The sequence below is a fragment of the Gymnodraco acuticeps genome, unplaced genomic scaffold (assembly GCF_902827175.1).
Source record: "Gymnodraco acuticeps unplaced genomic scaffold, fGymAcu1.1, whole genome shotgun sequence".
Lineage (NCBI taxonomy): Eukaryota > Metazoa > Chordata > Actinopteri > Perciformes > Bathydraconidae > Gymnodraco > Gymnodraco acuticeps.
Genome location: NW_022990963.1, coordinates 123590 through 136207, shown reverse-complemented (window position 1 = coordinate 136207; position 12618 = coordinate 123590). Strand labels below are relative to the sequence as shown.

At 40.2% G+C, this 12618-nt stretch overlaps 1 protein-coding gene across 2 annotated transcripts in view; it reads right to left on the bottom strand.

Moving 5' to 3' along the window:
* Positions 1 to 1538: 1538 nt before the first annotated feature.
* ctdp1 (CTD (carboxy-terminal domain, RNA polymerase II, polypeptide A) phosphatase, subunit 1) overlaps positions 1539 to 12618 on the bottom strand; it is a 117452-nt gene continuing 106372 nt past the window's right edge. For both annotated transcript variants that reach the window (XM_034235180.1, XM_034235181.1), the window contains exon 13: positions 1539 to 3485. In XM_034235180.1, the coding sequence (XP_034091071.1) occupies positions 3308 to 3485 (178 nt within the window). In that variant the 3' untranslated portion in view covers positions 1539 to 3307. The remainder of the gene's footprint in view (positions 3486 to 12618) is intronic.

Sequence of the window (12618 nt, the reverse complement as noted above, 5' to 3'; positions counted from 1 at the left end):
ACCCATATAACTGCTGGTATATAAAGCACTGATTGGTTTAGGGTCCACAATACATCTTTTATCTTCTGCTGCATTAAGAACCATTTAGGCTTTCTGACCTCAGAGTCAAAACTACGCATGGAGAAGCAACGTTCAGTTATACTGTATGCTCCATTTATCATTACTAACAATAAAGAGCTTTTTGAACATTAAAGCATGGAGACATGTCACAGTAGAGACACTACATACTGATTTACACCTGAACATCAGCAGGAGAGGACTCTTTAAAGTAGAGACACTACATACTGATTTACACCTGAACATCAGCAGGAGAGGACTCTTTAAAGTAGAGACACTACATACTGATATACACCTGAACATCAGCAGGAGAGGATTCTTTAAAGTAGAGACACTACATACTGATATACACCTGAACATCAGCAGGAGAGGACTCTTTAAAGTAGAGACACTACATACTGATTTACACCTGAACATCAGCAGGAGAGGACTCTTTAAAGTAGAGACACTACATACTGATATACACCTGAACATCAGCAGGAGAGGACTCTTTAAAGTAGAGACACTACATACTGATATACACCTGAACATCAGCAGGAGAGGACTCTTTAAAGTAGAGACACTACATACTGATATACACCTGAACATCAGCAGGAGAGGACTCTTTAAAGTAGAGACACTACATACTGATATACACCTGAACATCAGCAGGAGAGGACTCTTTAAAGTAGAAACACTACATACTGATATACACCTGAACATCAGCAGGAGAGGACTCTTTAAAGTAGAGACACTACATACTGATATACACCTGAACATCAGCAGGAGAGGACTCTTTAAAGTAGAAACACTACATACTGATATACACCTGAACATCAGCAGGAGAGGACTCTTTAATGTAAGATGATCCGATAAAGTGATATGACATGTTTCCCTACCTTGCCGCCACTCCAACAATTTACACCAATCAAATGGTCGTCTGTTTGTTACAACTACTAATTTAAATGAAATGCAGCAGCGAATGCAGATCAGCACAATTATTTGGCTTACTGAAAGCTCATTAACTCACAATAGTCTTGGATTCTTAAGCTTGTATCTTCATTGTGAGTTGTTTTGGATAAAAGCCATTGTAATCATTTCTGAAAAAAAGACATTTGAGTATAAAAAGCAGTGACATTACCCTGCAGAAATGATCGTTTCTGTACTTCTCCTCCTGCGTCGAAAATTGCAAACTGTCTCGTGCCGTCTGTACGCTCCAATAATGAGCCTGATTTCCCCTCGGTGTAAAAACAAGCATAGAAACAGGGGTTATTCGCCGGTTGCAACACATTTGCAAGACATGTATCAGACGAAAGCTGGAAGAAGGCCTAATGCTTCTGGTTTGGTTTCTCATGACACAGATCCCATTAGCGGAGTAGCGTATGCTGGTGGGAGACTCATGGTCCCATTATGATCCTAATGCCAGCAAAGGAATGGTCTCTATTTGGAGTTTAATAATGGATCTATTTCATGCATGTCATGGCAGAAATAACAACATCAAATTCATCGTCTTAGAAACATATTTTTATTTGACGAAAGTATTTTTTCTCTCAGGGTCAAGTATAGGAAATACTTTACAATTTTGATTGGAACTCATTATACACACAGAAAACACAACCAAAAGCAAACGGGTTGAAAAGGCGAGATGTTAAAGGAAAACATTTATGAGTTGTTTTTCAAGGTGAAATCATTTTTTGGGGCATATATTCAAATGTAATCTCCTGCCGTCGGAAAGGAACAAAAAGAGACAAAAACAAGACTCAGTGCCGTAGATGTGACTCTACTTAGAAAATGAATCAAAGCAACCTTGGGACATGGAGGTTAAAATGGCAGTGAGATTATAGCGGGTTTTTTTATGTTAAAAAAACAGAAATCCTGAAGTTCATGCTTTTCGTGAAGAGGTTATATTTACCAAACAGGCTGGTTTGAACCATGTGAAGCTGTTCTATCTCTGCTCACTGATAGTAACTAATGTTATCTTCCTTCCTACAGACAACTGAAGCATGAAATACCTCAAACTAAACTACAAAGTGGTGCAGTGATGACGTCATTTTGTAGTCCCACCAGGAAGTTAGCATCACACCGGTTCCCTCCACAAAAAACTATAGGATTTTGGAATACTTAAAAAAATTCTGTGGCAAACCCACAGTTAGGACACTTACACATTTTGTTCAAAAGATGAATCTCCACATATTAACATCAGTTTGTGATTTCTTAAGCAAAAAGCTAACGTTATAAAAGGAACTACAGATGGTCAAATGACTTCATCTCACGCAACGGGCGTTTTTTTAATTCAACAGTGGGGTATTTACTGCTGATTTTATGTCGTAAAACAAAACGTCAAAATCTCTTCAGTTTGTGTAAACCTTATTTTAGGCCCAAAAACTTCAAAAAAACATTCGACTTCAAGACGAGGGAACCGAAGTGGTAACATCCTGACTCATTTCCTGGTTTTAGGACTCATTTGATTAGACAACTAAGGGCAAGGGAGAAAATAGGTTTGAGTAATTTGGGAGAACTTCCCCTTGGAGGCTTTACATTATAACTCAAGTGTACGTAAGCAGAGACTAAGTTAAAGTCTGTTCTTCTGAACTGTACAACAGCTATAGTACAGGTGGTATGACAAAGTACACAAATACTTATGAAACACATGAAAATGGACATAAACTGAGAGTTCAATTGGATTCGAGTCATGGCGATGCACCTTAAAGAGCTTACATTACCAATATGTTATCAAATGTACAAACACCTGGGTGACAAAGAACTGGGAAAACACATTCAAACGCCTCGATCTGCTGGTTGCATTTATGACCGTAAAAAAAACTGTCGAGGAGGCCAAAGGAAAAGTTAAACTGGAACCCACAGTAAAATATTTAGCTGCACGCGTTGGCAAATCTATTCCAAACTCTTTGGCATGTACGACCAGCAAAATCCCATTCGTCTTTTACTTATCAATATAAAAAATTGAAATAGAAAAAAAGTATCAAATTTTAAGTCTCCTATGGTTTCGTTATCTTACAATAAAACGTTAACATCAAAGTGTTTTATGCCAAAAAAAAAAGGCTGTATATCAATGCTACAAAAACAAATCTAAGCCTTTATTTACACAGCGACATCATTTCTGTACAGGACATTCATTTTCATTACAGCGCACATTCATGGCTCATACATCCGAAGCACACACTGACTCAAAAGCAGAAAAATAGGATTTTTTTAGGTACCGATCGTAGGGGCTGATGTTCTCTTGTCCTTTTCCTGTGACTGAGTCTCGTCACATAAAGTCATTGAGCTCTGCCTCCAGAGCAGCGGCCATTTCGTCCGCCTCCGAGCTGCTGTCTCCTCCTTCCTCGTTAGAATCCTTCGAAGACTCGTCAGCAGATCCTTCCTCTTCATCGTCCTTTTTCTCCTCCTCCTCCTCCTTGGCTTCATCGTGCTTACGTTTGTGGCCCCTATGGAAATAACAAAGCTGATTTAGAAAGAGAACCGTAAAGCCTTCACCTCTGGGAATCATCTGCTCCAGAATGAAACTGGATTTATAGCGTAAACATGAAGGTCTTATTTTAAAGTAATGCCAAAATGATAAATGTGCTTTTGGCTTTGCTACGAGATAGAACAAATACAAAATAAAAAGTAGAGTCAAATGTGAACCACACTGCTCTACTTGCTCTGGGAAACTTCTGTGTAGCAATGCAGGAGGAGTCACCGACTCACGAAGGAGTCACGGGGAGAGCTGGAGCTTTGATGGCAAACACCGACGGGTTTATTTGGAGCTTCGGCCGGAGAATTCACAAAACAAGTCAAAGAGTCAGAGGTTTTGACTTCACGGTAGAGTTGCCACGTCAACTCTGAAGAACTCTACCCCAGACCCGTGTGTTTAGCTAGTTCAGAGAGAATCATCAACATGCTGCATAACAAGATAGAATCATAACACCTCTATCAGCTGACGCCAACAGGCAGGAGCAGGGAGACACAACACTGAGAGCACAGCAGCCAAGGTTACAGGTGTGTGTGCTCAGTCAGGACAGTTTGAACTGGGTCACAGTTATGGGCCTTGGAGAATATTTCCCCACCAATAGTGACAGGAATAGTTTGACATTGTGGGAAAAACACCATAGCTCACTTACTGAGTTATACTCACTGTTATGTACGTGTTATCAGTGTTATAAATGTATTTGTTTAAGCCATTAAACGTAATGTCATTTTGAGGTTTCATGGGAGTTTTGTATTAGATTTAGTGAGCTTTAGAGGTGCTGCTTGGTGGGTTTTAATGGAGCAATGCTTCTAGTCTTTGTGCTTAAGCTAGCTGTATCTTCATACTGTACAACAGGGCTATTCAATTGGCGGCCCCGGGGTGATATTTACTGGCCCTTTGAGTATAATGTTAAAAAGTAATCAACTATTTTTTTTTTTTTTAAAAATGTTTTTGGGCCAGAGTGCCTTTAGAGTGAAATTGAGAGATAGAGGGGAAGACATTGCCTGAAAACTTCGGCGGGCTCGGGTTTGAACCCACCTACTAGCTACTGTAGTGACAAACTGTCATTTATTGCATCTCTGCGTGAATGATTAGATAATTTCACCTAAATCAAATGAAATCAAATGAAATGATGTTGATGGTTAAATGAGCTTCACATGTAGGCCTACTGAGTTCTGAACTTGCCATTTATATCTATAAAGGCCTTGGGGCTATATATGCACTCCACTATGCTGTTGTAGTATGTATTGTATCCGAAGCTCTTAAATATTATTGCTCATATTTCAAGCCATCTTTTTCCCGGCTCCTTGCTTTGGATCATTTTCATCAACCGGTCCCATTCCAAACTAATTGAACAGCCCTGCTGTACAAGGCATGCAGACATGAAAGTGCAGCCAACTGTCCCATTGACCTCTCAGCAAGAAGTTTCCACTTTTCATGTATTGAATCATTTTGATGCCCCATCGAACAATGTTTACCCTTGTTCATTGTTTTCTTGGACTACTAAGGTAATAAATAAGTTGTTTGCTAGCGTGCTAACAGTCACCTGGTATGGTCAGCTGGCAAGTTGCACCGAAGTATATTGCTATGTAGTTAAAGTATTTGAAATTATTTCAGTAAAATGGAAGTTTTTTGGAATGTCCTGCTTGCTCTAATACGTTGTTTTACCAGAGCCTCGTTTAATTAATCACTTTGGTGAAGACGATGACAAAACCTGTTTCTGTAAAAACTGAGCTCTCGATGTTAAACATTGGGAAAAAATAGACCAGTTGTTTCAAAAGCAAATGAAAGCAATAGGGTTTACTCTCCAAACTAAAACATTAAAAGAATGCGAACAACTTTTATGAACTGGCTGTCCCCCTGAGAACCACACAAAGCAATTAACAAAGGCCTGTTCTCCTTACAGACTGTAGCTGAACTCCTCAGGCACAAAGGGATGTAAAGCCCTCCTAAAGAGCAAAACACTAGAAAGTACTGCAGTGGCGAGGGATTCAGAACAATCGGGAAACCAACACGGGGGCGAAAAAGATAGTTATATTGAACAAAGAGGACGAGATAAGACGATAAGGCCTTTGGAAAAGAAAGGGAATTTGTTGGAAAGAAATCTCATTAAAATAAAAGTGTAAATGAGGCAAAAAGAAATGGACTTAAGATCTGAATCACTCGAGATGGCCACATTACAATCAAAATCTATCGAATAACCCACATCAATAGAAAAACTCATTTACATTTCTATTAAAGAATCTATTGCAAATCCAACAGGCCACAAGCATCTTGGGTTTCCAGAACAATGAGTGACTGTGAAGATCATCAAATAGACAAGCTTCTGGATTTAACTTATCATGAGGAAGTAAATGTTGATTGCACAATGTAATGGCTGTGGAATAATGGCACCATCTGCATGAACACTATAAGCAGGGTATATGCAGGAATCCTGAAGTCAAATGTAAGACCTTTTAAGACCTTTTTCAAGACCCTTTCCATACATTTTAAGGCTACTTCGAGTTACCTTGGCGACACACTTGACCTCACATTGACTATATACAGTATCGATTGTCCTTCCTTCTTATCTTCCAACCATTTGGACGCAGACTTGCATTTCCCCATAACGATGTTGTTTAACAACCGGCGTAAACGGACCTTCGCGCTATCAAGCAGTGAGCGTGCGATGTCCTGTTCAGATGACGTCAAACCCAACGGGATGCCATCAATAAACTACACAGAATCACACTACACACCTACGCCATGATTACATTCAGGCACACTGTAGAATACAACCTCTTTGGACCATTTATATACTTATTGAAAACAAGCTACAACATTTAATACCTTGGAAAATGCAGTTTAATACTTTTTAATAGCCTTCATTTTCGCTAAATTGATCGATCAACTTTTAATACTTTTTAAGACCCCGCGGACCCCCTGATAAACCTGCTTTATCTTTGCTACTCCAGGTATGATCTTCTAGGCAAACGTGGTTTCTGGCACAAAGCTTTGGACAACAAAATGAAGTGTCCTGTTCAGTGTTGCCAAATCTTTACCAATGAAAATAGCTAGCACTTGCTTCAAAAGTCATCTATCGACTTCTACTCTGAGCAGCATTGGGAAGAACTAACAATATGTTGATGATGGTCTGAATTAAATGCTATATTGTCACTTGCAGTCGGCTCTCACATGCATTCTCCTCTTTCCACTCCCATCCAGCTTCTCTCTGACATCCCCTGCATGTAGTGGCTTATTAGCATGACGCTAATGAGGTGTGTAGGGGGTTTTCTATGGTTATGGTTGAGGACTGACACTGGCTCTGCTGAGAGAGAAAGAGATCCTCTCATTAGTGTTTGGTGCTGTCAGACAGCCTCGCTAACCTGCTCAACAGCGGGCTGCCGTTGGGTGTTCATTAAAGGTCAGATGTCAGCTAATATCTGCGAAGAAGCGAGGTGACAGGACAGCTACACTGGACCCCCTGCAGACCGTGTGATGTGGGTGTGAGAGGGAAAAGGTTGCGTATGTGTTACATGATCCGGTAAGTTTTAATTTTCAGAGATCCAGGCTCTGGTCAGAGGGTAATGTGAGGCTGGGAGGTGATGGGAGCAATGATCATTTATTTGGGGAAAATGGGAGAAAATTAGGCAATCCCAAATGTACCACCATCAGTAATGTTGCCACTGCTACCTGCGCTGGTTGGAAACACGCTATGAGTCACTGCGTATAAATATATATACTGTATATATATATACACATTCATGGGCGTCACTTTGTTAGAAAGTGAGGGGACACTTTTTTCAGATAAAACTACTTCATTAAGTGCCTCCCGTACATACATAATGTACATACAAACATATGCTTCCAATACCTTTTTGACAACTAGCGCAGTAACTCAGTTATGCGAGCTGCAAAGCAGAAGCAACAATATCTTTACTATTCTCTTTTGAATTATTACTAATATTAAACATGTCGCAGTTCCAAGTTGCAATACTTGGGTTACCAGAAAGACACCAAAACAGTCCTCGAGATTGTACAAGTTCTCTTGTGCAAATAAAGCTCTTCTCAAAGTGTACAATTCATTGTTCACACTATTTCCAGAACATTTTTAACAAGTGATCCTAATGCAAAGTGGTGCGGGACAAAATTGGCCATTTCCAAGAGGGATGGAGACATTTCCACAGCGTCCCCAGTATAAATTATGCCTGTGTACACGCTGATAAGATGAGTACAAACCTCACCATCCCTCTCTCATTTCCAAATATTAACAGTTGAGACAGCGGGGGTGAGGTCCTTCATCGCTTTCTGCCTCGCATCATTACATCCAATCTAAATCCTCGTCTTTTAATCCAACAACCCACAGACACACATGCTCCCACCACGCTCACTCATGTCGGCTTCAGTTGTAATCTCTTCTTTATTACATTTCTTCTGCTGGTTAAACTACGAAGGCAGCCTCAGCTTTATTTACATTTGAACAAACACACCTCTGACAGAGTCGTCTTTAACACATGACGTGACTACATTTGGAAATGTACGACTTGAGTTTTCATTTGGATCTTGAAAGAGTAATAGTTCAAACTTTTTATTCATAAGCTGCAAAAGTAGGCCGATACAAAAAATGGCTTACAGAACGATGGATCGTTTATTGCAGGAAGGGAAGCAGTGCTGATGTTTTATTCTGGTAAGAAGTAGGGATTATGGTGACACGATTTGGTCAAAATAACTAATTGCGATTGTTTTTGCCTGAAATCAGAGACTGGGATCGTTGTTATTGAGAAATAAACAAAAACAACCACAGTCAGGATATTTTTCAAGGAGGATCTGTACCAAACAAATATAGTATATATTGCGTTTTGGATTAATTGTACAGCTCTATAAAAAGGGATCCACCAATTAAAATGGCTGCATAGGTATTTGGACAAATACTGAGTTTCCTAAGCGAGTCAGTTATAGGCCAAACGTGCCAATCAACATCTAATACATATATTTCATCATGTCATAAAAGGATGTACTTACGTTACTAGTAACATTCACCCAGTCACAGTGGGAATCGTGGCCTTTACGTTACATTTAAAAGATCCCAGTGGGCAAATATTTGAAAGTTCAACACCTACCCTTTGACAACACAAAATCGATCGCCCTCTGCCACCATAGAGGATATTCAATCCCGTAAACGCACCTCGAGGAGACTAAGAGCGAGGATAAATAAAAGGCACCCAAAGGTCTACTGCCACCAGTGTTTCCGCCAGACCAGGGCTGAGGGAGCGTCCACCCCGAGAGGGGGAGGGGGAGGGGGGGGGGGTGTTTAGAATTTTTACTTGAGCCGTCCCTTATAGACACTGTCTTTTTACGTTAGTGAGCCGGATCATTTGGCTCGGCTCTCTTAAAGCGCCGGCTGTTTCGGCTCCCAAACGGCTCTTCATGTTACCACAGTTTACCACAGAGCCTCAGTTTTGCCGTTGCGAGGCTCTAGTGCTCGCAGCTCACGCGCATGCTCCACTAAAACCCCCCCCGCTCCACTAAAACCCCCCCGCTCATCGCGTCCAAATCGTGCACGTTCCGTGTTGTCCTGTAGCAGGCACCTTCGATGTCGGGGAAACGATCTTCAATACTCAGAAAAGAATCCCACCAGACTCCTTTGCCCCTCCAACAGAGGGATGTCCTTGTCCTTTTTCCTTTTCGTCATTTCAAGCGATAAAAACTCTCGATCTTCTCTCGAATTATTAATATTTTTGGACGCCCTCGGCTCGCGTTCAGGGCGTCCCGAGCTGAATAAGGGCGTCAAATGACGGCAAGACGCCCCCCTGGCGGAAACGCTGACTGCCACCCTAGAGACTGCTTTGACCATTTTAAAGAAAACCAAAGACCATGAATATCTTTACACCATTGCGAGATACTCCATACAAAATACCACACATCTGCAGGTAGCAAGGGGTTAAATATCTTGAAAGTTATTAGGACCATCCTGCTTAAATATGTGGATATGGATTGCTGATATTAATTTCATGAACTTGTACGATGACAATAAAGGAATTAAGTGTAACCGATCCAATAGTAGTTATTAGAAATTGTAGATATTTCAGTCTGGAGCAAAATGTTGAATTGATCAACCAACTAATTACATGACAACTAAATCTATTAATCAACACATTGAAAAACGAATTCAAAATCAAATTGTGAAAACACATAATCAAAATCCCTATGGCGGCATCTGAACACTCAAGTTACCATCTCACCTTTCCTAAAGCCCAAAGGGTTTGATGAATTCATCCTTCAAAGACCTCAGTATGCTCTAATGCTCGACCCCCTTTAAATAAAGGGCAGTCCTATTGTTTTAAGTGGCTCCCTGGAGAGGTTGAAGGCTGAGCCGAATACCAAAGAGGAGAGGGGGGGTTACACACACATTTTGGAGAGATGAAGGTGACATGGATCACCAGCTTGAAAGACAATATAACCCAAAGATTTTCCAGAAGCAAACATTCTCAGTTATCCTAAATTTCTCCATTGTTATCCTTTATTTATTGGATACACTATGGCTGATCAGACAGTTGGGATCTTACAAAACACTCACTGTAAATATTGTATTATCTCATACACCTATCTCTGATCTGGTAGTGTTAATTTAAACTAACAATCTTTGTTTTCTATGTGGAACAAATCTGCTCAAATCATCAGTGTTTTAATCAGGATTTAAAATCAATTCTGTCAAAACACCTTCATTGAAATTGTACTTCTTACTGGAAATCTTAGTGGAAGTTTTGGCAGTAAACGGGGTATATGCAGGAATCCTGAAGTCAGATTTAATTCCTTTTAAGACCTTTTTTAAGACCCTTTCCATACATTTTAAGACCTCATCGCCACTTGGAGTTTTAACCGGTTACATTGGCGACACACTTTACCTCACATTTACTATATACAGTATTGATTGTCCTTCCTCCTTATCTTCCAACCATTTGGACGCAAACTTGCATTTCCCCATAACGATGTTGTTTAACAACCGGCGTAAACGGACCTTCGCGCGCTATCAAGCAGTGAGCGTGCGATATCCTGTTCAGATGACGTCAAATCCAACGGGATGCCATCAATAAACTACACAGAATCACACTACACACCTACGCCATGATTACATTCAGGCAGACTGTAGAATACAACCTCTTTGGACCATTTATATACTTATTGAAAACAAGATACAACATTTAATACCTTGGAAAATGCCGTTTAATACTTTTTAATAGCCTTAATTTTCGCTAAATTGATTTATCAAGTTTGAATACTTTTTAAGACCCCGCGGACACCCTGAGTAAAGGACCATGTGACATTGCAGAGAGTAGCACTGTGCACACTGTACTTTTAGTGGTAGAGGAGAGTTTAGACTTGGTTATATGTATCAGTGAGATACAATACAGAAACACTGGCTTGTCAAGAAGTTGTAAAATGTTCACAGTTGCATAATTAAGATCACTTTAAATCAACCTGCTATCAATCATAAGTGTCGAGGTGGCACCCACCGATCAACTAATAATCATCAGGTGGAGTTCTAGTTATTTATCCTACTATAAAGGTCATTGACTTGGGAGAAAACTGGTAACATTCTTGGTAAAATCTGACATTTCCAACTCCTTCCAGATGGTATGAAATTAAACTCATGCAAAAAACTCTATTTTGTTCCTCAGAAAATACCACAAATGTCAGATTTGATGATGCAAAAGTGTGTGTTATTATAGACACAGATGGTAGGGTTATTACTTTGAGATGTTATTATCTCCATGTACTATGATTGCATTACGGGGTGTCAAGAGGAAACGCTGCTGAACGCCTGCTGGTGAACAAACAGCCTGCAGCTAGATCTGCCTCAACACACCATTACAGTTGCATAAGTGATATAAAATGACTAATATAAGTTAGGAAAATGGCATCTGCCCCGAGTCAAGATGTCTTTCCATGAGACTGTTTGTTTAAGTCCAGGAAGCACTAACATGGCCAAGAGGAGCATTCAGTAGGGCTAAGGTGGGGAAGGACTTAACAGATCGGACAAAATAACAGTTTAATCTTGTGATGAATAGTGCGGACAAAGTAGTGAGCTTTTACTGAAGCTCAAAACTGCAAACTCTACCAAAGGCATCTCAATCCAGGGCTGGTGAGGAAGTAGGCAGAGAAAAATGAGGACAGGAGGAAGCCTTTTAAAAAGAAAAGACTTCAAACGCTACTGACAACTCAGCTTAGAGCAAAAAGGCAAACGGAGGAAATAAAGTGTGAAAGAGGAAGAAATGGAGCACGAACGAACGAGGTAATGAACTCAACTTCGAGGACTCAAATCTTCTTGTTTTTAATGCGAGGTTTTCTTACAGTCTAGAAGGGTCAGCACCCAAAGCCCTCATCCCAAGAGATTAGGGTTGCAAAATTCCAGGAATTTTCAAAGATGGAAACTTTCCATGGGAATTAACGGGAATAAACTGGGAATTTTCTAAATTGAAGGTAGGCTCTTCATAGGGGACTTAAATATAGTTGGGGAAAGTATATTTTAGCATAATCTTGACTAAAACAAACAGATGCCATTCAAGTACACTTGAATATCCATGCCATAGCACACTGCTTACTGCATGGCTATTGAGACCACACAAAGGTTCGCAACAGGCTCACAGGCATGTGAGAGTGGAAAAACTGGTTGGCATTCGGGCAAACAGTCTGAGTCTGACACAGAGCCATCCTCAACAAGGCTGGACAGTGACACTGAAGAGGAAGAGGAAGAGTGTGATGTTGATGAGGCCCAGGAAGAGCCCATTGACTGAAAGGGTTTAGCCAAAATGCAGGAGTGCTTGAAGGAAGATGTTTAATGGGACTTTTTGAAAGGAGAAGGGCTCTTTTCATTTAACATTTTGAATGGGTCTTGTTGGGGATTTTTAAATGGGGGTGCATTTTTGTGGGGTTGGGGGGGATGAGTAATATTTAACTCAACATTCCTGTTTTCGTTCTTCAATGAAACAAATAATTGTTCAATAAAATAATTAAAACTTGTTCTGTTCTACTTCAAAATCTGTTGAAATGTCATGTTTTTTGTTTAACTTTGCATCGAATATTTCCAAAATTCCCCAGCTTAACTTCCCATGGAAACTTTCCGGAAATTT